At 35.5% G+C, this 24187-nt stretch overlaps 1 protein-coding gene across 1 annotated transcript in view; it reads right to left on the reverse strand.

Annotated features, from left to right (window-relative positions):
* Ac13E (Adenylyl cyclase 13E) overlaps positions 1–24187 on the reverse strand; it is a 99152-nt gene that overhangs the window by 11775 nt on the left and 63190 nt on the right. Inside the window, exon 8 of the mRNA XM_081751736.1 lies at positions 23163–23208. Within this exon, the coding sequence (XP_081607862.1) occupies positions 23184–23208 (25 nt within the window). The 3' untranslated portion in view covers positions 23163–23183. The remainder of the gene's footprint in view (positions 1–23162; positions 23209–24187) is intronic.

A 24187-nucleotide genomic window follows, 5' to 3' on the forward strand; every position in this document is an offset into this window, starting at 1 on the left:
GATTTCCGGCGGTAGCTCATGTAGTTCGGATCCCACGTAAAGCCACAGGTCCAAATCTCACGTAGCCTCGCTGCTGAAAAGGATGTCGAACTCAAATCAAATTAAAATAATTTTTAGGGGATACTAATATATTTTCATTATTGCTATTATTATTTCGAATATAACTTCCAGTAGACCCGCGTAGCTTAGCCACTAATGCTCTCGTCTTCGATGCGTGTGGTCCCGGGTTCGATTCCTGGTGAGGCACTCGGTAGAAAAAGCTTTTCCAGGCCAGCAATCCACAATGAGGGTTTTCTGGGTTTTCCCATTCACACCAGGCAAACGCCGGGGTAGTCCTATCTTACAGATTCCTTTCTTCCTTCCCTTTCTCCGGATAGTGTGCTCGTTGAGGGACGTCATCCTTCTTACGTAATGAGCTAAATGGCCAATGAAGCCGAAAGCCAGAAATCTAAATCCTACATCCCTGAATATAACTTCCCTTTTCCACTTCGAAATTCAATGAGAAGTTAGTTATCTTACAGTGCAATTAGAATTCTAACCGAATTCTTGCACAAAGAACGTAAGAATCTGCATTGGGTAATATTTTCCTTCTCTTTTTGTGTTACATTGTTTTTTGTATGTATTGTCATCGGTGATTTCAAATTTGAAATCCGTTTTCCTGTAATGCTACAGTTTTCATGCAATTTCAAACTTGTAATCTTTCCGGAGAAACTTTGGCATGTTGCGTAAATGTTTTTACTTCTGTGTCAGTAGTTTATCAATTTGTACTGTAATCTGAAATAATCCTGTCATTGCTCTCAACAGCCAAAACCAACAACTACTAGTAGTAGTACTATAATAATAATAATAATAATAATAATAATAATAATAATAATAATAATAATAATAATAATAATAATAATAATAATAATAATATCAACAATGGTTAAAATAATTTATTGACGTTAACTAGGAAGAATAATCTTTTAAGACGTGCCTGAAGTTGGCCCCCTCACTTCTCCCAAATTACACCAAACGTCGCACATCGTTAGTGCATCGTTAGTGCACTAAGAACTAACGTTAGTGCTGTCGATTTTACGAGTCATTGAAGATTTTGGTGCGAGGCCTAACTTCATATTAAATTAATTCTCCCGCCGTCATCGTTATGAAGACAGATTTTCTCCAAACTTATCACACCGTTAGTGCATCATTAGTGCACTAAAACGCACTAAGAACTAACGTTAATGTTACCATATTTTGGGATTTATTTGAGATTTTTGGTGGAGGTCAACTTCAGAAATATTACATTGCATACAAATTGATGTAGAAACATGGGTTTAATGGCAACTGTTAGACCATCGTTAGTACACTTAAACGCACTAAACAATGTTAGTGTTACCACATTTTGGATTTTTCGCAAGATTTTTGGTGGGGCACACCTTCAGAATTATCAATTCCATACAAACTGTTAGTGTTTTCTAGAAGCACTAACAGTAAGAATGCACTAACGAATTGCACTAAATTTTTCGTTATCTTCAAGTGGGACAAGTTCAAGCTGGCCACCAAAAATATTTTACTTGTAGCACCTACACTAATGAAGCACTAACGTTAGGGGTTGGTGCACAAAGAAGCACTAACGATTGCACCAGAAGAGATCGTTATTGCCTTGAATTTTGCGAAAATTTGATGCATTGAAAAATTCTCCATAAATTTCTTATGTGAGTTTCGTGTCATGTAATTCGTCATAACTACACTAATAGTGAAGCATTAACGAACTTTAGTGTTTTCTAGGACCACTATTTCCTTTAGTACTTAAAGTTGGAGCAAGTTCACGCTGGCCCCCAAAGGTTTTCTAACTGTAGCACTTATACCCATCAAGTACTAGCGATAGGCGTTGGCGCAGTAAGAAGCACTAAGGATGCACTAACGAATGACACTATTTTTTTCGTTAGTGCTTGAAGTAGCTGGGGCAGCGTAAACTTGGCCTCCCAAAAGGTTTCTATTTGTAGCACGTACACTAATGAAGAACTAACTTTAGTCGTTGATGCACTAAGAAGCACTAACGATACACTAACGATTGACATTAAATTATCGTTAGTGCATCATGTGGGGGCCAAGTTCGTGGACGTCGTTAATACTTCATTAGTGTAGGTGCTACCAGTGAAAATCTTTTGTGGGAACAAGTTCACGCTGGCCCAGCCTCTTAAAGCACTAACGAAAAAATTAGTGCCATTCGTTAATGCATCGTTAGTGCTCCTAGATATCACTAGCAGTTTTGATAGTGCTTCACTATTAATGCAGTTATGGCCAATTACATATTATGAAACTCACAAAATAAATTTATGGGATATTTTTCATTGCGTCAAATTTCCGCCAAATTCAAAAGCACTAATGACCTCTTCTAGTGCAATCGTTAGTGCATCGTTAGTACTTCTTTGTGCACAAACTCCTAACGTTAGTGCTTTATTAGTGTAGGTGCTACAAGGAAAATATCTTTGGTAGTCAGCGTGAACCCGATCCCCACTTCAAGCATTCACGAAAAAATTAATGCTATTCATTAGTATAAAAAATTAGTGCTATTATATATCGTTAGTACTTGTAGAAAACACTAACAGTTTGTATGAAATTTGATATTTCTGAAGTTGTACCCCCACCAAAAATCTTGAATAAATCCCAAAATGTGATAACACTAACGTTAGTGCTTAGTGCGTGTACTAACGATGAACTAACGGTTGCTGTTAACCCCAAGTTCCTACGTATATTTGTATGAAATGTGATATTTCATATCCCTCCTCCAAATCTTGAATAAATCCCAAAATATGGTAACAAAAACGTTAGTGCTTAGTGCGTTTAAGTGCACAAATGATACACTGGCGGTTGCCGTTAACTCCATGTTTCTACGTTAATTTGTATGGAATGTGATATTTCGTATCCCTCACTCCAAATCTTAAATACATCCCAAAATATGGTAACAATAACGTTAGTGCTTAGTGCGTTTTAGTATAATAATGATGCACTAACGATGTGATAGGTTTGGTGCAGATCTGTCTGCATATTGATGAGTATTCAATTTTAAATAAAAAAAATCTCTGCAATAACTCGTAAAGTGCGATAGCACTAATGATAGTTCTTGCACTAACGTCCATTAACGATACACTAACGATGTGCGACATTTGGCGTAGTTTGAGAGAAGTGGGGAGGCCAACTTCAGACCCCCGTGAAGTTAGCGACCAAAAGTTTAATAAATCGATATTTTTTTTAGAGTTCTGAGTAGCACTCAAAGAGTTCTTGCTAGGTCAGACCAATAGTTCTGGGTAAATAAAGATTTTATAGCGATTTTAAAGTTTCGGTGCTAACTTCACGGAAAACCAAAAATCTTAAAATATCTATATTTTTTTTAGAGTTCTGAGTAGCACTCAAAGAGTTCTAGAGTTCTTGCTAGGTTAGACCAATAGTTCTGGGTAAATAAAGATTTTATAGCGATTTTAAAGTTTCGGTGCTAACTTCACGGAAAACCAAAAATCTTAAAATATAATTTTATTTATTTATTTATTTATTTATTTATTTTTTAGTGTTCTGAATAGCAAAGAGTTCTTGCTAGGTTAGACCAATAGTTCTGGGTAAATAAAGATTTTATAGCGATTTTAAAGTTTCGCTGCTAACTTCACGAAAAACCGAAAATCTTAAAATGTCTATATAAGAGAGTATAAAAAGTTAACGGACTGATTTCATTTTGTTAGAATAAAAAATAATTAAATTTTCATTGGGCTTAATTCAACCATTCTTCAGTGTAGTATGTAAAAATATTTTTAGATAACACTACTTGCATTTAATATGCGATAATTTTGTATAAAAATAATAATTGTACCTTTTACTAGAATGAGATAATTTCTATGGCGGAACTATGTGGACCACTTGATGGTCACCTTAAGCTACTACTTCCGCTACGTATACAATTTCAGCTGAAAACAATTTATTTTATTATATTGTCAATGTAAATTTCATTTTTTTTATATATATAAAAGGAATAAACAATGAACGGAAACAATATATATGGTATTTTTTTATGGTATTTGCTGCAGAGTTCTTGTTGACATTGTTAAACACAAGGATTATTGTTGACATTGTTAACAAAAAAAGTCGGGCGACAAAATTTCTTTTTTAAAATTATAAACAGATCACAAAATATACGATAATGCCCATTAGTCAATACTCGAAGATTATGCTGTTTCCTATCCGGGAATTGTTAACTTTTTATTTTATAGCAACTTAAATCAACAACTGAGGAGCTTGTTTCTAAAATGTACTATATCACAGTTAGGAATTTTTAAAGGAAATAGAAAAAACAAATATGACCATTAAATTTTGCTGTAGAATGGTGATTCAGTTTCATGTAGGTAGAATATTTTACAATTTATTTTTATGATACATAATTCGGTGAATACATGTAATTAGTAATTTTTAATAAAATATTTAAAATTTTAGAAATTATGGATATGGTACCCTCTGGTTTTATATGTGGATGTAGTACATTTTGGTACTGTACATTTTGGTGCTGGGTAAGAGTTCCGAGTAGCACTCGTAAAGTTCTACAGGGTTCTGTTGGTAGAATGGTTAAATATTTATTTCTAACAATTTAAATTAACAATTTATGCGCCACTCGCAAACAGACTCTGAACAAGGTGATAGAACTCTTTTATTTCGCAATGAAATAGAGTTCCGATGAGAGTTCTCACTAGCACTACTCAAGCTCTATTAAAATATTCTATAAGAATTTAGATTAACAATTTATGGGACGCTCGCAAGCCGACTGTGAGCAAGGTGTTAGAACTCTTTTATTTCGTGATGAAATAGAGTTCTGATGAGAGTTTTGAGTAGCACTTGTCGATTCCTATGTTTTGGGTAACATTGTTAAAATTTTATTAGGCACGTGTTATATACTTGTTAATCATTTGCACCGAATGCATGTGTGGTCAGTACATTATGACGAAACATTTATTTCCCATTTATTCCCTTATTTTGCGAGAATTGTTCTAAATTTTCATGAGAAACTTTAGAACTCTTCAAGTGCTATTGACAATTCTAAATACATAAAGACATTTTAAGATTTTCGGTTTCGAATGAAGTTATCAGCGACAATTTAAATCGCTATACAATCTTTATTTACCCAGAACTATTGGTCTAACCTAGCAAGAACTCTAGAACTCTTTGAGTGCTACTCAGAACTCTAAAAAGTATAGACATTTTAAGATTTTTGGTTTTCCGTGAAGTTAGCACCGAAAATTTAAAATCGCTATAAAATCTTTATTTACCCAGAACTATTGGTCTAACCTAGCAAGAACTCTAGAACTCTTTGAGTGCTACTCAGAACTCTAAAAAAATATAGACATTTTAAGATTTTTGGTGTTGCGTGAAGTTAGCAGCGAAACTTTAAAATCGCTATAAAATCTTTATTTACCCAGAACTATTGGTCTAACCTAGCAAGAACTCTAGAACACTTTGAGTGCTACTCAGAACTCTTTAAAAATATTGATTTATTAAACTTTTGGTCGCTAACTTCACAGGGGTCAATTACCGGCACGTTCTTTTACCTTGTCAAATGCATCTCATATTTGCCAGATGGTGATTGTTGTTTTTATTTTCTCAAATAACTTTTAACAGGACTAAATGATGTAATTAAAAATATATGGTTTCACAAGAACTAAGAAAGTTGTTTAATTTTTCCTTCTTAAATATGATTCGTCTGTATACGTTCTTAACACACTCTTTTGACAGTCTTCCAATTGGATGACGGCTTCTTCAACTAAATACAGATGCATAACAGGGGCCGCGGTGGCTCAGTGGTAGAGCGTTCACCTCTGGTGCTAGGGGTCCCGGGTTCGATCCCAGCCCCCCGCCAAGTGAACTTTGTGGTGGATAAACACCGTGTGCGTGGGTTTTCTCGGGGTTCTCCCATTTCCTCCCACTTTCTTCATTCCACCATTTCATTCATTACTCATCATCACCGTCTCCTTTAGCCTAATCGGCATAACCGTGGGACGTAAAACTCAAAGATTTCATTTCATTTCAGATGCCTGATGTCTTCTGCTACATATGTGGCTGTATCAAACTTCCCGTCAAAACCGGAATCTGGTTTGTCAAGGTTTATATATAAAAATAATTTTAAATTCTCCTGGAGACTTTATTTGCAACATCCACCATACTTCTAGGTACGTGAAGATGTTACTATCCATTCTCTTTTTGGTATAAATTGTTTATAAATCGTGAACAAACGAAAATTTTATGTGAACAATCGTGAACAAACGATGAACAAACGATCTGCAGGGTTAATTTTTCATTTACAATAATTTTCAGGTACGTGAATTTGGCACCGCCCATTTTGTTTTTCGTATAAATTGTTTATAAATCGTGAACAAACGAAAAATTTTTGTGACTAATCGTGAACAAACGATCTGAATGGTTAATTATTGATTTCCAATAATTTTCAGGTACGTGAAGTAGGCACCGCCCATTTTGTTTTTCGTATAAATTGTTTATAAATCGTGAACAAACGAAAATTTTATGTGAACAATCGTGAACAAACGATGAACAAACTATCTGCATGGTTAATTTTTCATTTCCAATAATTTTCAGGTACGTGAAGTTGGCACCACCCATTTTGTTTTTCGTATAAATTGTTTATAAATCGTGAACAAACGAAAATTTTATGTGAACAATCGTGAACAAACGATCAACAAACGATCTGCATTGTTTTATTTTCGATTTCTGAAAATGGGTTCTGCAGCGTGAAGTTGGCACCGCCCATTTTGTTTTTCGTATAAATTGTTTATAAATCGTGAACAAACGAAAATTTAATGGGAACAATCGTGAACAAACGATGAACAAACGATCTGCATGGTTAATTTTCGATTTCCAATAATTTTCAGGTACGTGAAGTTGGCACCGCCCATTTTGTTTTTCGTATAAATTGTTTATAAATCGTGAACAAACGAAAATTTTATGTGAACAATCGTGAACAAACGATGAACAAACGATCTGCATGGTTTATTTTCGATTTCTTAAAATGGGTTCTGCTGCGTGAAGTTGGCACCGCCCATTTTGTTTTTCGTATAAATTGTTTATAAATCGTGAACAAACGAAAATATTATGTGAACAATCGTGAACAAACGATCAACAAACGATCTGCATGGTTTATTTTCGATTTCTGAAAATGGGTTCTGCTGCGTGAAGTTGGCACCGCCCATTTTGTTTTTCGTATAAATTGTTTATAAATCGTGAACAAACGAAAATTTTTTGTGAACAATCGTGAACAAACGATGAAAAAACGTTCTGCATGGTTTATATTCGATTTCTGAATATGGGTTCTTGTGCGTGAAGTTGGCACCGCCCATTTTGTTTTTCGTATAAATTGTTTATAAATCGTGAACAAACGAAAATTTAATGGGAACAATCGTGAACAAACGATGAACAAACGATCTGCATGGTTAATTTTCGATTTCCAATAATTTTCAGGTACGTGAAGTTGGCACCGCCCATTTTGTTTTTCGTATAAATTGTTTATAAATCGTGAACAAACGAAAATTTTATGTGAACAATCGTGAACAAACGATGAAAAAACGATCTGCATGGTTTATTTTCGATTTCCAATAATTTTCAGGTACGTGAAGTTGGCACCGCCCATTTTGTTTTTCGTATAAATTGTTTATAAATCGTGAACAAACGAAAATTTTATGTGAACAGTCGTGAACAAACGATGAACAAACAATCTGTATGGTTTATTTTCGATTTCTTAAAATGGGTTCTGCTGCGTGAAGTTGGCACCGCCCATTTTGTTTTTCGTATAAATTGTTTATAAATCGTGAACAAACGAAAATTTTTTGTGAACAATCGTGAACAAACGATGAACAAACGATCTGCATGGTTTATTTTCGATTTCTTAAAATGGGTTCTGCTGCGTGAAGTTGGCACCGCCCATTTTGTTTTTCGTATAAATTGTTTATAAATCGTGAACAAACGAAAATATTATGTGAACAATCGTGAACAAACGATGAACAAACGATCTGCATGGTTTATTTTCGATTTCTGAAAATGGGTTCTGCTGCGTGAAGTTGGCACCGCCCATTTTTTTTTTCGTATAAATTGTTTATAAATCGTGAACAAACGAAAATTTTATGTGAACAATCGTGAACAAACGATGAACAAACGATCTGCATGGTTTATTTTCGATTTCTGAAAATGGGTTCTGCTGCGTGAAGTTGGCACCGCCCATTTTGTTTTTCGTATAAATTGTTTATAAATCGTGAACAAACGAAAATTTTATGTGAACAATCGTGAACAAACAATGAACAAACGATCTACATGTTTAATTTTCAATTTCCGAAAGTGGGTTCTGCCAGGTTCACACACATCCACTCGAAATAATTGTTCAAAAATTAGAATTCTTTCACTAATTCCCTTATTGTTTCCTAAATGATTTGTACGGGGCGACATAAAAATATCTCATATGGCATAGTTAAAATTCAAGGGACCATCATGAGCAATTCTTGAAAAATTACAATTTGTTTACTATTTTCGTATAAATACAGCGGTCGGATATATCCATAGAAACTACAAAAAACACAAAACAATCTGTGCTAGTGGCCACTAAAAAGCACGAATGCTATCTAACCGAGTCAGCGCAGGACGAATCTGAAGGTCCCTAGCGTTAGCATCCAAACGGAGCGAAGGTTAGTATACGCATAAGCGACGGTAGTTTAAAGAGTGGGTTTTGGCAATGATGCGCTTCATTGGCATTCTTCATGGTTTCATACTAGTAGCGTTCTATTCGTAAACATAAAATACAACTTCTGTACACTGTGCAGAAATACAGCACCGGTGAAAAATGTTTTATATGCACTCACTTATTTTATCGGTATTAAAGTATTTGTAAGGATTTTACATTAATCACACACTTGTAGACATAAAATAAAGATGTATTACTTTCTATTTAATTCTGTCGCTTGCAGAAATTTATTCTTTATAGATATGTCTTTCATGCAAAGTATTGAACTTTACCTGTAAATCTTCCAAAATGTGGTGTGCCAAAAGTAAACCAGCACTAAAAAAAAAAAAAAAAAAAGAAAAGAAAAAGAAAGAAACGATGAGAGTTAATTGTCTTTAGTTTTGTATGGCCTTTGTACAATTTTAGGGAACAGTTCTAGAATTCTGGCAAAACGTCCAGGTGTAGCGCATGACAGGGACTTTCGGTGCGGTATAAATTTACTTCATGGGGTATGTGGGTATCTTTTACGGGTGGTGAGTTGAGCGGATACCCTTCAGTACCTATAAAAGAAAATTGCTCTTCCTCCTTTATTTTAGCTTTCCGCGCCTGAAAACTGTCTTCATTTACATATTTGGCCAAATCATTCGATTTTCAGTTCGATTGCGAAAAAGAAAAACAATAATATTTACGATTACCATAGTTGATCGCCCTGTACGTAACACATTCTTCAAGTTTTTTTCGCTTGTTTAATACAGCGGCCACGAGAGGCTCTGCTGGTAAAAGCTACCTAGTTTTAAGGATCGTCTGAGACCCTTGCATAACCCCAGGATAAAAGAAATTGCATGGAAGTTTGAAGTTGTAACCTGAGTTGAGGCCTCAGTTCAGGTCCGTGTGAAACGGGCATTAAACTTCAGAAATAAACCGATATAATAGCAAGAGTTTGTGTGTGTGTGTATTGTATGGTCAAAGCATAGATGTTTATTTTACTTCGACCTCATTCACCCTCGCCCTCGCAGTGGCAGTTGGCCCTTGCAGTGACAATTAACCCTCGCCCTCGTGAGGATGGTTGTCCATCGCACTTGCTCGCTCTCGCTCCCGTACTGGAAACTTCTCCTCGCCTTCTCGAAGGGAGTAGTCCATCGCCCTCGCCCTCATATCATTGAGGGTGAGGAAGCCCTCCAGCGAGGATCAGATCCTCAATTTTCCAGCCTATTTGCTGAATTATTTCCTTAACATACGTCCTTAACAAAGAAAACTAAACATACCATCGTATTACTTACTGTACGGATCACCTAAAATGGAACAAATCATTGACTACTCCACGCTTAATATTACCATGAATATGTTCAAATAAAATTTGAATAGTTTCCTTTACATCTTTCGGTGCAAACTGGTGTTGCCCATGAGACGATATGAGACCAGAAATCAGGGCCGTGCTGGGATACTAATGAGGGCGGTGGACAAGTCTACTAAAATGGCGCCCGTACTAACGAGAATATATATATATATATATATATATATATATATATATATATATATATATATATATATATATATATATATATATATATATATATAGAGAGAGAGAGAGAGAGAGAGAGAGAGAGAGAGAGAGAGAGAGAGAGAGACTTTGAAAGAAAGTATGGGTGCCATTTTATATCAAAATCACCACCAAATTTATTTTAATATTAACGTAAATAGCTAACCTCGAATCGAAATCCTCTTTACTACAGAAAAACTTTTTAGTTCCTGTAATAACATTTCTGTCAAATAAAAAGAAACTAAATGTATCAACAACTTAATATAGCACGCCTATGGACGCAAGAGCTCATTGCCGCGTTTACAAAAGTTCTCCATTGATTTCTGTCCTTAGAAAACTGAACCCAGTTTCTACTTTATATTTCAATCTCTGCGAGAACCATTTTGATATTGTCCTCCCGTCTGCGCCTCGGTCTTTCTAACGGTCATTTTCCTATTTGAATTTTCAGTTACAACTTCGAAAGCGTTTCTAATTTCTTTCATTCTGGCTACATAACCTGACCATTTGGGCCTCCTAGACTTGATGACCATAACAATGTTTGGTAAACGGTATAAAATTATGCAGTTCCTCCTTATGAAGTTTCCGCCTTTCCCCATTCCCGTTCCTTTTGGAGTTCGAATATTGGTTTAAGAATCTTGTTTTCAAATACTTTCAGTCTGTGATTTTCCCTCAGAGTCAGTGACCATGTTTCGCAACCATACAGCACAACAGGCATGGTTATCGTTTTATAGCCTATTGTGAGCTACAAATTCCTCAACAGAATTAGCGACAACAAAAGATTTTTAACTGAATAATAGCACGAAATCCATGCTTTCAGTTGACATCAAATTTTTAAGTGATTATGGTTTTGGTCTGTTAATAATGATCCTAGATATTTGAAAGTATCCACTTTGTCGAAAGAAAATATTATTTGGTATTTTAACGCATCCATAAAATGTAGTATTACGATCCCGACAAACTTTAATTTTTTTTTTAGTTTTCTCTGCATTTACTTTTAAGCCTATATCCCTGCAAGCGTTATAAGGGGTATATTATAATTAAGATTTCTGCATTCCTTTCTATTATTCTATCATTACCTATTAAGTTTACATCATCAGCATACGCCATAACCTGGCAAATACATTCAGCTCTAGGACCTGATTGCTGTCTTTGATTTTCCTTATCGTGTTCTCCAGAACAAAGTTAAATAATAATGACGACAACGTATCTCCTTGTTAACGGTCATTCTCAACGTGAAAGCTCGTGAACAAGAATTTCTCTACTCGAACCTTACTTTGGGATTCATTTAAACATATCTTAATTAGTCTACCTTTTTTGGTATTGCAAATTCTGTAAGCATGTTGTATAATGTTTCCCTCCTACCCAGAGCCGGATTTCCCAATAGGCCCGGGCCTATGGGCGCAAGCTCCCAGGGGGCGCACGGCCAAGAGAAAAAATAAAAAATATCTAGAAATAAAAATAAATAGCCATAACTTAACATATTTTTTGAATTGATTAAAAAATCAGGCTAATTAAGCATTCTGATTTTGAAGTTCATTGGAACAAATAATTGTTGGTAAAGTTCACCAATCTTTTGTTAATACATTAACGGTATTTTGTTAAGTCCAGAACCAAGTAAATTCCTCAAAAAACTTGCAATGATAAAATTGCATCATGGAGTGGTGTTTAAGCAATTAACATATAGGCCTGATATAATTTTTTAATAGAGGTTTTTAGGAAAATAACTTTAACCAGGCTAGGGGGCGGAAAAAATTATTTGGCCTAGAGGCGCCGAAATGCTAAATCCGGCCCTACTCCTACCAGAGTCTAAAGTCAATAATTGATATGCCAGGATGTTGTATTCTCTCATTTCTTTTCAAGTATTAGTCGAATGGTAAATATCTGGTCGATAGTTGATCCATTTTACCTAAATCCGTTCTGATAATCTCCAATAATTTCATCTGCGTATGGAGTCAATCTTGCTAATACAATGTTTAAGAGGATTTATGGATGTTGACAGAAGAGAAATCCCTCAATAACACTAGTCGACTAAAAAAATACTTTTTCTCTGGCACACGGAAGAAAATACCTGATTCTAATAGAACTTTTTACGTAGAATTAGAATCTGCAATCAGTTTTTCTCCGTCAACCTCAGTTTTCCCGTGACAGAGGGATTTTCGGGAATTTTCCCTCAAATTTCCCTTTTGTTTACCATTTTCATACCTGGAGCTCCGGTAACCTTAGGTATATAAACACACAAATTATATTGTATGTTAGCTTGATTTGTACTTAGTAAGGCCTCTAAGTTTCATAAGAATCGCATTATTCTTTTTAGAGAAATAAGCATATTTATATAAATATCACTAGTTAACAAAGGTTTTGTTACATAAAAGGAAATACCTGTTCTTAAAGGAACTTTTTGCGCTGAATTCGAATATGCACTCGGTTTTTCTCCATCACGTACGATTTTCCCGTAACAGAGGGATTTTCGAGAAAATCCCTCAAAAATTTCCCTTTTCGTTTATTTTACACCCCAAGATCTTGTCCCCTTGCATATACTAACATAGAAATTATACCTAAGTATACCTTGATTCATATTTAACAAACCCTCCAAGTTTCGTAATAATCGCTTTATTCTTTCTAGTGAAATAAATATGTTTGTATGTATACTGTGTGTACTGTTTATTGCACCTTATAGTAATGCTTTCAGATCTCTTAAGTTGAGGTAAAACGTTTTGCTTTATTACCACAAACACATATATAAAATATAATACAATATAATTTACAAGTGTGACAATTTACAATAAACAATAATACAAATGTACCAAAAGGTCATGAAAAGACAATCAAAACTATCACAATATATGAAACTTCCATTGGGTTACAAAAACGTACACTACTTCCTTCTTTTGTAAGAAATGTTGCATTCTCTAACAAGACCCCAACAATAGTCCCCCGTCATTGAAGGATCCCATCGTCCCTGGTACCTTTTCTCCATTGCCATTATATCTTGGTGGAATATTTCCCCCTGTTCGTCGCTGAGAGCACCTAGGTTAGCAGGAAAGAAGCTGAGGTGGGAGTGCAAAAAGTGGATTTTTAAAGACATCCTACAACCCAACTCTTTGTATTTCTGTATCATGTCCTGTACGATTTCTGTGTAACTCTCAGCTTTGTTATTGCCCAGAAAGTTGCGCACAACACACTTAAATGCTGTCCAGGCAGCTAGCTCAGCACTGTCAAAGCTATCATCAAGCATTAATTTCCTAATTTGGGGACCAATAAACACTCCCGCTGAAATCTTAGTATCACTCAGGTTAGGGAACTTATCTCGCAAATACTTGAAACCTTCACCAGATGTGTCCATGGCTTTGACAAAGTTTTTCATAAGTCCTAACTTGATATGAAGTGGCGGTAGTAATATCTTATTAGGATCTACCAAAGGAGCGTATTTGACGTTGCATTCTCCAGGTACGTAATTCACTCTAGGTTCCCATTCCTTCACTTCATAATGTTTGTCATCAGCTCGGCTATCCCATAAACATAAAAAACATTGGTACTTCGTGTAACCGCACTGCAGTCCTAATAAAATACCAACTACCTTGAGATCACAACATATTTGCCAACAATGGTCCTTGTAATTTATAAGATTTAGCAAAGTTGACATGGTGTCATAGGATTCCTTAATCTTCACTGAGTGCGCAAGTGGTATAGAAGGTTTTTTATTTCCATTATGTAAAAGGACAGCTTTAAGGCTGACCTTTGACGCGTCGATAAATAACCTCCATTCTTCTGGAACGTAAGGAATTCCTAGCTCCACCATCAACCCATTTATATCCGTACATACGCACACATTATCTTGCATTGAGAAATAGCTTGAAAATTGAACATGCCTTTTCCTGTACACTGATATGTTCGTTTCTGCATCCAATAAGTTCCACTGCTGGAACCTTGATCCCAGAAGTTCCGCCTCTTGTTTTGTCAGGTGCAAATCACGGACTAGGTCATTAAGTTCACATTGCCGGATGAAATGTGGCTCGCGAACACAGTCAGGGATGAACGTTGGATCCTTGGATGTACATGTTGATGTCGATGGTTCATCAAGGTCATGATCATCATCAGAGTCTTTTGGCCATATCTCTTCCCAGTTGGTAGGGGTCTCGGGAAGTGGAAGTTCATCCCCGTGCGGAATAGGTCTAATTGCAGATTTAACGTTGGGATAACTTATTGTGTATTTGCTTTTTTTTAGAATGTCCCTTAACTACTGTGAGACAAAAATAACAATCATCCAGATGGTTGGTGGGTTCTCTCCACACCATTGGTACAGCAAATTTCATGAACCTCCGTTTCCCTTTGGCCCATGCAAGTAAAGTGACGTAGCACGACGCACAAATTATGTTGGGTGCCCAAGTTTTGTCCTGATCTCCCACACGACATCCGAAATATATATAATATGCTAGTTTCACCGATGGCGTAATGGATCTACACTGTCCTTTAACTACAAACTGGCCACACACATAACAAAAACTATTTGGTGAGTTAACACACGAACGCCGTCCTCTTGACGCCATTGTACTGATCACAAACTAAACTTCTGGTCTTAGTTGGGTATAATGCCGTTAAGATCAAACATGAAATCACTCTTAGCAGCAAAGACAACTTTGAAAGTGAAGTAGTGTTAAACCACACGCCAATATAAAAATGTACAAAACTCCCTCACCAGGTGTCAAGAACACAAGAAAGAAAGAAATGCGCGGGGGAGGGGGGAAACGATACCGTAGTGGAAAATTCAGACTGCATTAGTTCATTGTTGTCAACAATGAGTCTGTATTCCATTCTTTCTTTCTTTTGCATTCTGTTACATTTGATAACAAATATTGATAACCATTTCATGAACAAAACGAAAAAACTTGGAGAATTGTATATATATGTATTAAGATATACTGTACGTTTAAAAAATATATACGTTGGAAGTACATTCTATTTTTATTTACGTTTCTAATTTACAGAGAGCAATACAAGTGTGTTGTTGACTAATGTAAATATTCATTTTTATGTCTGTGTTTGTAGTAATAAAGCAAATCGTTTTTACCCCAACTCAGGAGATCTGAAAGCATTACTATCAGGTGCAATAAACAGTGCACACAGTATACATACAAATATATTTGTTTCTCTAGAAAGAATAAAGCGATTATTACGAAACTTTTAGGGTTTATTAAATATAAATCAAGGTATATTTAGGTATAATTTCTATGTTACTATATGTAAGGGGACAGGAGCTAGGGGAATAAAATATCTGAAAAAGGGACATTTTTTAGGGAATTTCCCGAAAATCCCTCTGTTACGGGAAAACTGTACGTGATGGAGAGAAACCGAGTGCATATTCGAATTCAGCGCAAAAAGTTCCTTTAAGATCAGGTGAATTTCTCATGTAACAATCAATAAGTTTAAATTTGTTAACTAGTGTATGTTGTGTATTGTTCATTTTACCATATTCATTAGTGCAGATTAAATCACATATAACTTCCACGAAAACTACAATATAATCACGGTTTATACCTCACTGGATTTAAAATAATACATATTTTCAAGGATATATACACCGTGTCACCATTTTTTGTATGAGGGAATTTCTAGAGTGATTTTGTGGGAAATTCCCTCCAAAAAAGTAGTTTATAAGATTTTTTGTCTTAACTTGTAGCAAGTACAAATAGTTTGTATATAGTGATACAGAAACAGGAACTGCACTAAAACATAATTTTATGTCTACTTAATAAATAATACAAAAGAAGTGAGTGGTATCTTCTTAATAAATCAGCACTTACTTACCTTAACTAAAATGTTTTAGTTGTCGACTTTCTTCTATGTTTGGCTTTTGGAGCACCTCTTTTGAGTGTCCGACAGTAATCAGCTAGCATTTGTGAACTCCACTGTCCCTGGTATCTCTTCTCCATGGAAGAAATGTCCTGATGAAAACGTTCCTCATGTTCATCACTAACAGCACCAAGATTTCAGGAAAGAAATCCAGGTGGGAGTCTAGAAAGTGAACTTTAAGGGACATGTTGCAACCCATTTCTTTGAATGATTGCAGGAAATCACTCACAATTTCACGGTAATTTGGGGCTTTCTGGTTCCATAAAAAATTCTGTTAAACATTTAAATGAACACCAAGCTGCTTTCTCAACCGGAGTTAAGAGATCCTCAAATTTTTGGTCACGAATCAAACATCTTATTTGGGAGTGTACAAAAATCCCTTCCTGGATTTTAGCGTCACTAACCCGAGGAAATTTTTCCTTGAGGTAACAAAATCCTGCATTACTTTTGTCCATTCCCTTAACAAAGTTTTTGAAGAGCCCCAACTTTATGTGAAGAGGAGGTAGAATTATCTTATCAGGGCTCACCAGTGGGGAATAAACAACATTCTTCTGTCCAGGAGTTAATACACGCTTTGGCCATTCCTTTTTGATGTAATGTTTCGCATTATTCATGTTGTCCCATTCGCAGAGGAAACAACAATATTTCGTATAACCAAGCTGCAAACCCATTAACAAAGAAATAACTTTTAAATCACAGCAAACGGTCCACTTGTATTTCTCATAGTGAATTCTTTCTAACACTATTTTGATGTTTTCATAGGTTTCCTTCATATTAGTTGCATAAGCCAAAGGCACTGAAGGAAATTTGTTGCCATTGTGCAAAAGGACAGCCTTCAAACTAGTTTTGGAAGAGTCAATGAACAATCTCCACTCTGTACTTATATGCGCATGTCCGAGTGTATCCATCACAGTACAGACATTATTACAATACACTAAATCATTTTCTTGAGAATAGTAGTTTTGAAACTCTGTATGACGGTTTCGAAAAATACACACTTTAGTGTCACGACGGAGCAGATTCCAGCCTTTAAGTCTAGAAGCAAGAAGTTCTGCCTGTATCTTGGAGAGTTTTAAATCCCGTACGAGGTCATGGGGGTTATCAGATGGGGGGGGGGGTCATGGGGTTATCAGATGGGGATCCAATCGTGTGCTTCTTACATAAGCAGGATCATCTTGTTTATTTGGAACTTCAATAGTTGCCTCAAGTACGTAATCCTCATTTACCGTAGGATGAGCAGGAGGCACTGGCACAGGTAATTCTGCACTGTGTGAAACTGGCCTAATTGCTGATGGCAAATTAGGGTACTGTACTGTGTGCTTAGATTTACTGGTTATTTCTTTTATGTCATACAAAAGTAGCAGTCTGAAGAATGATCTTTTGGTTGCCTCCAGATCATCGGTACTGCGAAGTTCATGTTTCGTTCACCATTTGCCCACCCAGTCAGACGTTTCAAATATTAAAAATTGACTTGTTTTCCACAGAAAGCATGCGTGTATTTGTGCTTGTATTTGAGTATCCACCTATGTGCCGACAATAATACGTCAATGTTAGGTTTCTGTGTTTGGTAAAAGTCTTGCATAGTATATTCTTTATTACCTATAAATAAACACAATAGTTTATATCTCTAGACTGAATAATACGATTTACATGAAATTAACATTATTTATTAAGTAGACATAAAACTATGTTTTAGTGCAGTTCCTGTTTCTGTATCACTATATACAAATAGCAAATTGAGACAAAAAAAATTTATAAACTACTTTTTGGAGGAAATTTCCTACAAAATCTCTCTAGAAATTCCCTCATACAAAAATGCGACATGGTGTACACATCATTGAAAATATGTTTTATTGGAAGTCCAATGAGTTATAAACCGTGCTTATACTGTAATTTTCGTGGAAGTTATATGTGATTTTATCTACACTAATGAATATGGTAAAATGAACAGTACACATAGCATATTTTCATATGTTTATTTCTCTAGAAAGAATAATGCGATTCTTATGAAACTTAGAGGACTTACTAAGTATAATTGAAGCTAACATACAATACAATTTGTGTTTGTATACCTAAGGGTACCCGAGCTACAGGTACAAAAATTGTAAAAGAAAAAAAAATATGGGAAATTTCCCGAAAATCCATCTGTTACGGGGAAACTGATGGTGATGGAGAAAAACTGATTGCAGATTCGAATTCTACGTGAAAAGTTCGATTAGAATCAGGTATTTTCATTTCTATGCCAAAATCTTGTTGACTAGTGTAATTATTAAATCTGTTTTGTTGCTTTTCTTCTGAAACTGGAACAATGATAGATTCTCTTCACTCTTGTGGTAATTCCTCCTTGTTCCAGATAATGGGAATGAGTTTGTGTATCTTGCTCTACAATTTTTCCCCTCCAGCTAAAATTAAGTCAACCAGAATTTCGTCTACACCGGAGATGTATGTTTAATTTTTTTAAATACCGATTTCTATTTCTGTCTGGTTAGGTTCTGGAATATACGGTTATGCTGCATGCATTTCACTTTCTCCACGCGCATTAGTTTTTGGCTACGAGTTAAGCAAATCGTCAAAGAAATCTTTCCATCTATTTATGATTATAGCTGTATCAGTAAGACCTGTTCCTTTAGGTTTCTTTAATATATAAGCACAAAGTTGATAGCCTTTCATAAGTTCATTGATGCATTTACACATGTCCCGAGTGTTTTTGTTTTCACTATTATCTTCAAGTTAATTAATTTTAACTTTCAAAAGTTGCGTTTCTTTGTTCTAAGTTTTAGAAGTTTTCCGCCAGCTGACAATGAAATTTTATATAGTTATTTCGTTCGGATTTTGTAGCCAACGCAGTTTCTTCTGTTTTCTCTTCTCTGCTACTTTAGTACATTCCTGGTTGAACCATGGTTCGTTCCTACGTATTTCTGCGTGCTCCAATATTTCTTTTGCTGAAATTTTAATGCTATCTCTAATTTCAACCAAGTATCTTGAACACTAGTGCACTCCGAACCTTCTAAAACCGAGAATCTATTCGACACTTCAATCTGGCTCCTCTCACTTGATTCTCCTTTATTTAAAAAAAAATAAACTGCTCCGTTTTCAGATATTGAATATTTCCTATATTCAACGATAGTCTCTCTCTTACTATCACAATCAACTCCTCTGAACGACCTTACATCAGTTGTGCTAGACTGTTCTTTTCTGTCTACTAAAACATGATGAGTTTGAATATGTGTTTTTCCACCTGATGAAGTCCAAGTATATTTATGAATGTCACGATGTTGGAATTTTGTACTCTTCACGATAAGGTTTCTGGATATTGCACAGTTCACGAGTCTAACGCCGTTGTCACAACCTTCCTTATGCAAACATTTATTCCCTATAATCAGTTTGAAAATACCTTCAGGTCCTACCTTCGCATTGAAACCGCCTAACAGAATTTTCATATGGTATTGCAGGAGATGATCAAATACCCATTCTATTCTTTCGTAAAAACTGTATTTTTTAAATCGCCATCCTTATTTTCTGTTGGGCCATGTGCATTTAAAACAATAATATTACACCACCGACCCTTAAGAGAAGTAAAAGAAAATCTATCATTAACAAATTCAACCTATGTAATTGCTGATATTACGTATTCGTTTGTGAACGAAAAGCCCTGTTTCTAGCTGGTAATTTTTAATTTGTTCCCCGTAAAAGAACGTAAAATTTCCCGACTTGAGTCCTCCATTTTCTTCTCATCTAACTTCCTGATATCCCACTAGGTCCAACCTCTATTTATAAACTCATTTTTTACAAATTTTAACGCCCCTGCCCTATAGAGACTTCTTATATTTAATGTTCCAAACCTCATGTCGATTTTACTTTGCGGAGTTCGTGCCAGGTTATCAGTTCTGATCCAAGGATTCTGCGAACTTATCTGAACATTTTTTTTTTTTTTTTTAACAGGATGAGATTGTTAGCCTCACGCCAAATTCTCAAGCTGGATTATCACCCCTTGTCTGTCTGCGACTGCTTACTCAGTATATTCGCAGCTAACCTCTATATCCCAGAGGCCATCTCCTCGATCCACAACCTGAGGACGCGCCGTGCCATGCTGACAGGAAGACCACAAATTTTATGGAAATTAATACAGCTATATTTTAGGAATACAACAGTACTGATTATCCGAACAGTGCTTTAAAACACACAAGAACAATCAATATGCTCGGATATATGGATGCATATTAAGACTGTGAAAGCTTCGATGCCTTAAAAATCGTAAATTAGAGACTAGTGTCAGTGTAGTATTACATAAATGCATCGTACGTTTGACTATCCGAACTATTCTTGATGTATCACATTGTTTCGTTTTATAGCTATATAACTTTATAATATTTTTGTAAGTGATTATACTCTTTACCCGTTCTCTGCCAATAGCAACTGTATGAATTTATAATACAAAACTGAAATACAGAATAAAAAAAAAAAAAAAAAAAAAGTGATATTTCGCAAGCCATCTTATGTAAAGGGCGCCTTGTATTCTTCACAGGTTCTGTACTACCAATCAGTATTTGAATTTACTAAACAAAGCTGGTATACAGGATAACTAAAACCACTTATCTATAATGTGATGTTTCGTAGGGCGCGTTATGTAAAGGGCGCACTGTACCTTTCACTGGTTCTTCGTCAACAGTAACTGTGTGTATTTATTGTACAGAATTGTGCTATATAGAAAAGTAAATAAAATCGTTCATCTTTGATGTGGTCTGGAAAGGGCGCCTAATGTAAAGGGCGCACTGCACTATTCACGGGTTCTTTACCAATAAAACTGTAAGAATTTATTACTAAAAACTTGTACCTTTATTTATACTGTGATATTTCGGAGGGCGCACCGGGACACGTCCCGGTGTCCCAGCACGGGCCTGCCTACATACCTACTGCAACGGAAAATTCAACAATCGCGATAAATGATTGTCTCAAACTGTTCTGTTGTTCCGTGCCCGCAAACACTCAACAAACGCAAAATGAATGGTCACAGATTCCACAACCTGAATATTCCTTAAACCTCGTGCCACGTTTAATACAATGAAAACTTCCTCGTGGGTACTGATTCCTGTTCAATACAACCCTTAAAACATTTATCAGAACTGGATGTTTGACATCCAAACAATGGTTCCATGACGCATACAAAATCTCCCACAAAGGTTCATCTATGCAGCAAACTACGCGGAGAGCGGTCTATTGTGTTAACACAAAAGTAATCACCAATGCAATGCACGATGTGCACGTGAGTTTAAATCACCTTACGTTTACGTCGTATATGTACAATGTTGACTGAATATCAGGGGTGTAGCCAAGGGGGAAGTATCAAGGCCAGGCCCCCCCAAATGATTTCCTGGCCCCCCAAATGACCAACTTTTAAAACATCATCGTAAGATTACCTCGTTTCAGTCACTTAAAAATAACAAAGTTTACATATAATTAATAATTTACTGTAAAATAGTATGGAAAAGTAGACCATACCAATCGAAAAATAGTATGGTATCTCTTCCTTACACCGATCGGAAAATAGTATGGTATACTTTTTCTTTTCACAGCAGATTACACAATTTACTGAGATTTCTATTTGACAGCTTGAAAACAAATGTTTTAACAAGGTACTATAAGTACTACCATACAACAATGGTACTAAACTGATTTGTAAGTAGGCCTGCATTACCTTTTTTTGTATGCTGTAACTAATGTTTCAAAAAAACATATTTATATCAGATGGAAAATTTGGTGAAAACGTTATTCGGTTTTTCAGTTTGGATTCCAATTAATCGGTAATTTTCAATTATTTTTACGTCACCATCCCGCTTAGGAGTGCTAATGGGGACTAAAATTTGCGTTACGAAGTGTGACAAGGAGAAGGGGGTAAAAATTGGTCAAAAATAGCGTTACGAAATATGTGGAGTGTCTCTAAAACAGTAAATGAGATATAGCTTTTAATAAAATATTGTTTTTTTTGTGTGTGTGTGTGTGTGTGACGAATAATAAATAAATATTTTTGTCAGGAAATTTTAAAGACATTAAGTGAAATTTGAAAGAAAATCAGTCTTATGAAGATACAAGGGCTTAAACTAAAATAGTTATGCAGAAAGGTATAACGTTTGGCGGAGACAATAATTATTGGTTAAACATAATAAAAACTACCTGGAATATAATTTATGGAGAAAAAACGAATAATAATAATAATAATAATAAGCTAAAAAGCAGCTTTTTAGTTTTCCGGAAGGAAACTAAAATTTTCCGTTTTCTCCAGGCCTGAAGAGCACTAGCTGCAACACAATTTCTTTGACTTTGTACATTGTAGCTGGCCCCTCCTACATAAAACTGCTGGCTACACCCCTGCTGAATATGCACATTAGTTTCATGACACAATAATAAAATTCTGAGCAAAATCATCCGAATTTGCTTCAAAGTCGTGAACCCGGCTCTCGGACTCACGCTCAATAATTGATTCAGTGCTAGAAGTAGATAGCGAGCCAGAGTTTGAGCTAGCGCGAGCTCCAAGGAGGTAAATAAGCGGGAGCTCTTAGTGATTGCGAGTCCAATGAGGTAAATGAGTGCGAGCCTCATTGAGAATAGGGAGTCCGAGTCTGAGCTAGCGTGAGCCTCAGTGAAATTGCTGAGGGGATAGTGTGCCTGAGCCCGATTGCGAAATGATCACCTTTGACTGCTCTAATTCCAACTGCCTGTGTTGTCGCAAATTATTTTAACGACTTTCTTCACGGAACTTGGTGTTTGCAGGAATGAAAGTTGTTGTCGATTTTAGTTTTCACTTATAGTTTTCTTACTTTGAATTAGAATGTTACGTGAATGTTTGCTACTGACCATTTGTAGTGATGAAACTTTTAGAAAACTGAGTTTTCGGTTTGGAAAGAAAAATGTCAGTTATAGTCTACATGACTACACATACAGTTGTGCTCAAAGATACCTAGTCATCCACTTCTCTGTTGAAATCTATTTATTGTTTCCCAAAGCGAAATTAAATAGATGTATATCTTAACTTACCTCAAAACATCCAAACACATATCATCTGCATGCGGCGTGGAAGTATCTACAGAAACAAAGAAAAAAAAAGCTTGTTGCTACATAAAAGGCACGATGTATGAAAGTCTCTGGTTGTCTATCCTGTACAAAGAAGTGGTGCGATCAGTTTGAAGTTTGATAGTAACATTTCATCTCTTCTTACTTATGGATAATGAACTTTTAAGTAGAAGCACTCACAATCCGGAATTGCGAATCACTAGGCAAACATGATATTGTAATATACGTCGACAAAAATTGAAATATGAAAAGTGCTTCGAAATGGTAGGCAAACTTTATCTTTTGGATGTCTTTAAGGCATGAGAATATTTATTTACAGTTAGTACATATGTATCCCATCGTATCAATTAATAATTAAATGTGAATCATCTTTGGCCAATTAAGTTGATTACTTGAAGTCAAAGTATTAAAATATCCTACGCATAATGCAGTAAAAACGTGCTCTTAAGTTTCTTTTTTAATACAAATTTGACCACTGAAGGTGTAGGTAAGAACGTAGAAGTGTTAAAAGACGTAAGAGAAATTCTATTTGTCAATTTCATCATTATCTAAGCTATTTTATTTATTCGGACAATCACCAGTGAAACTAGATGACTGCCAGTTTGTTTTTTCTGCAAATAACTTGGAAGCGAAGGCAAATATAACTGCTTTGTTTCTACATCTACAAAATATTTTCATGAATGATCGCAACGAAATTTCTTGAATAGTTTAGAAAAAAAATTCAGGAAATTTCTTGCTCGGGAACAGAACACCATTGGAGAAATGTATTCTTATTGTGGTGGACACTAGGTTCAAAAATACATATTTCGGTCTGATTTTGACATTACTTTGCATGTTAGGGCAGACCATACCTTCGTTATTACAATTTTATTACCACGAGAGTCTACAATGTCTAAGGTGCGTGGTTCGTTACTCTCTGAGAGTCATGCAGTCAGGATATGACATTTTGTATATATTCTGTACTCAAGAAAAAGACGATCAATTGCAAA

This window comes from Thermobia domestica, chromosome 3 (assembly GCF_964235325.1).
Source record: "Thermobia domestica chromosome 3, izTheDome1.hap1.1, whole genome shotgun sequence".
Lineage (NCBI taxonomy): Eukaryota > Metazoa > Arthropoda > Insecta > Zygentoma > Lepismatidae > Thermobia > Thermobia domestica.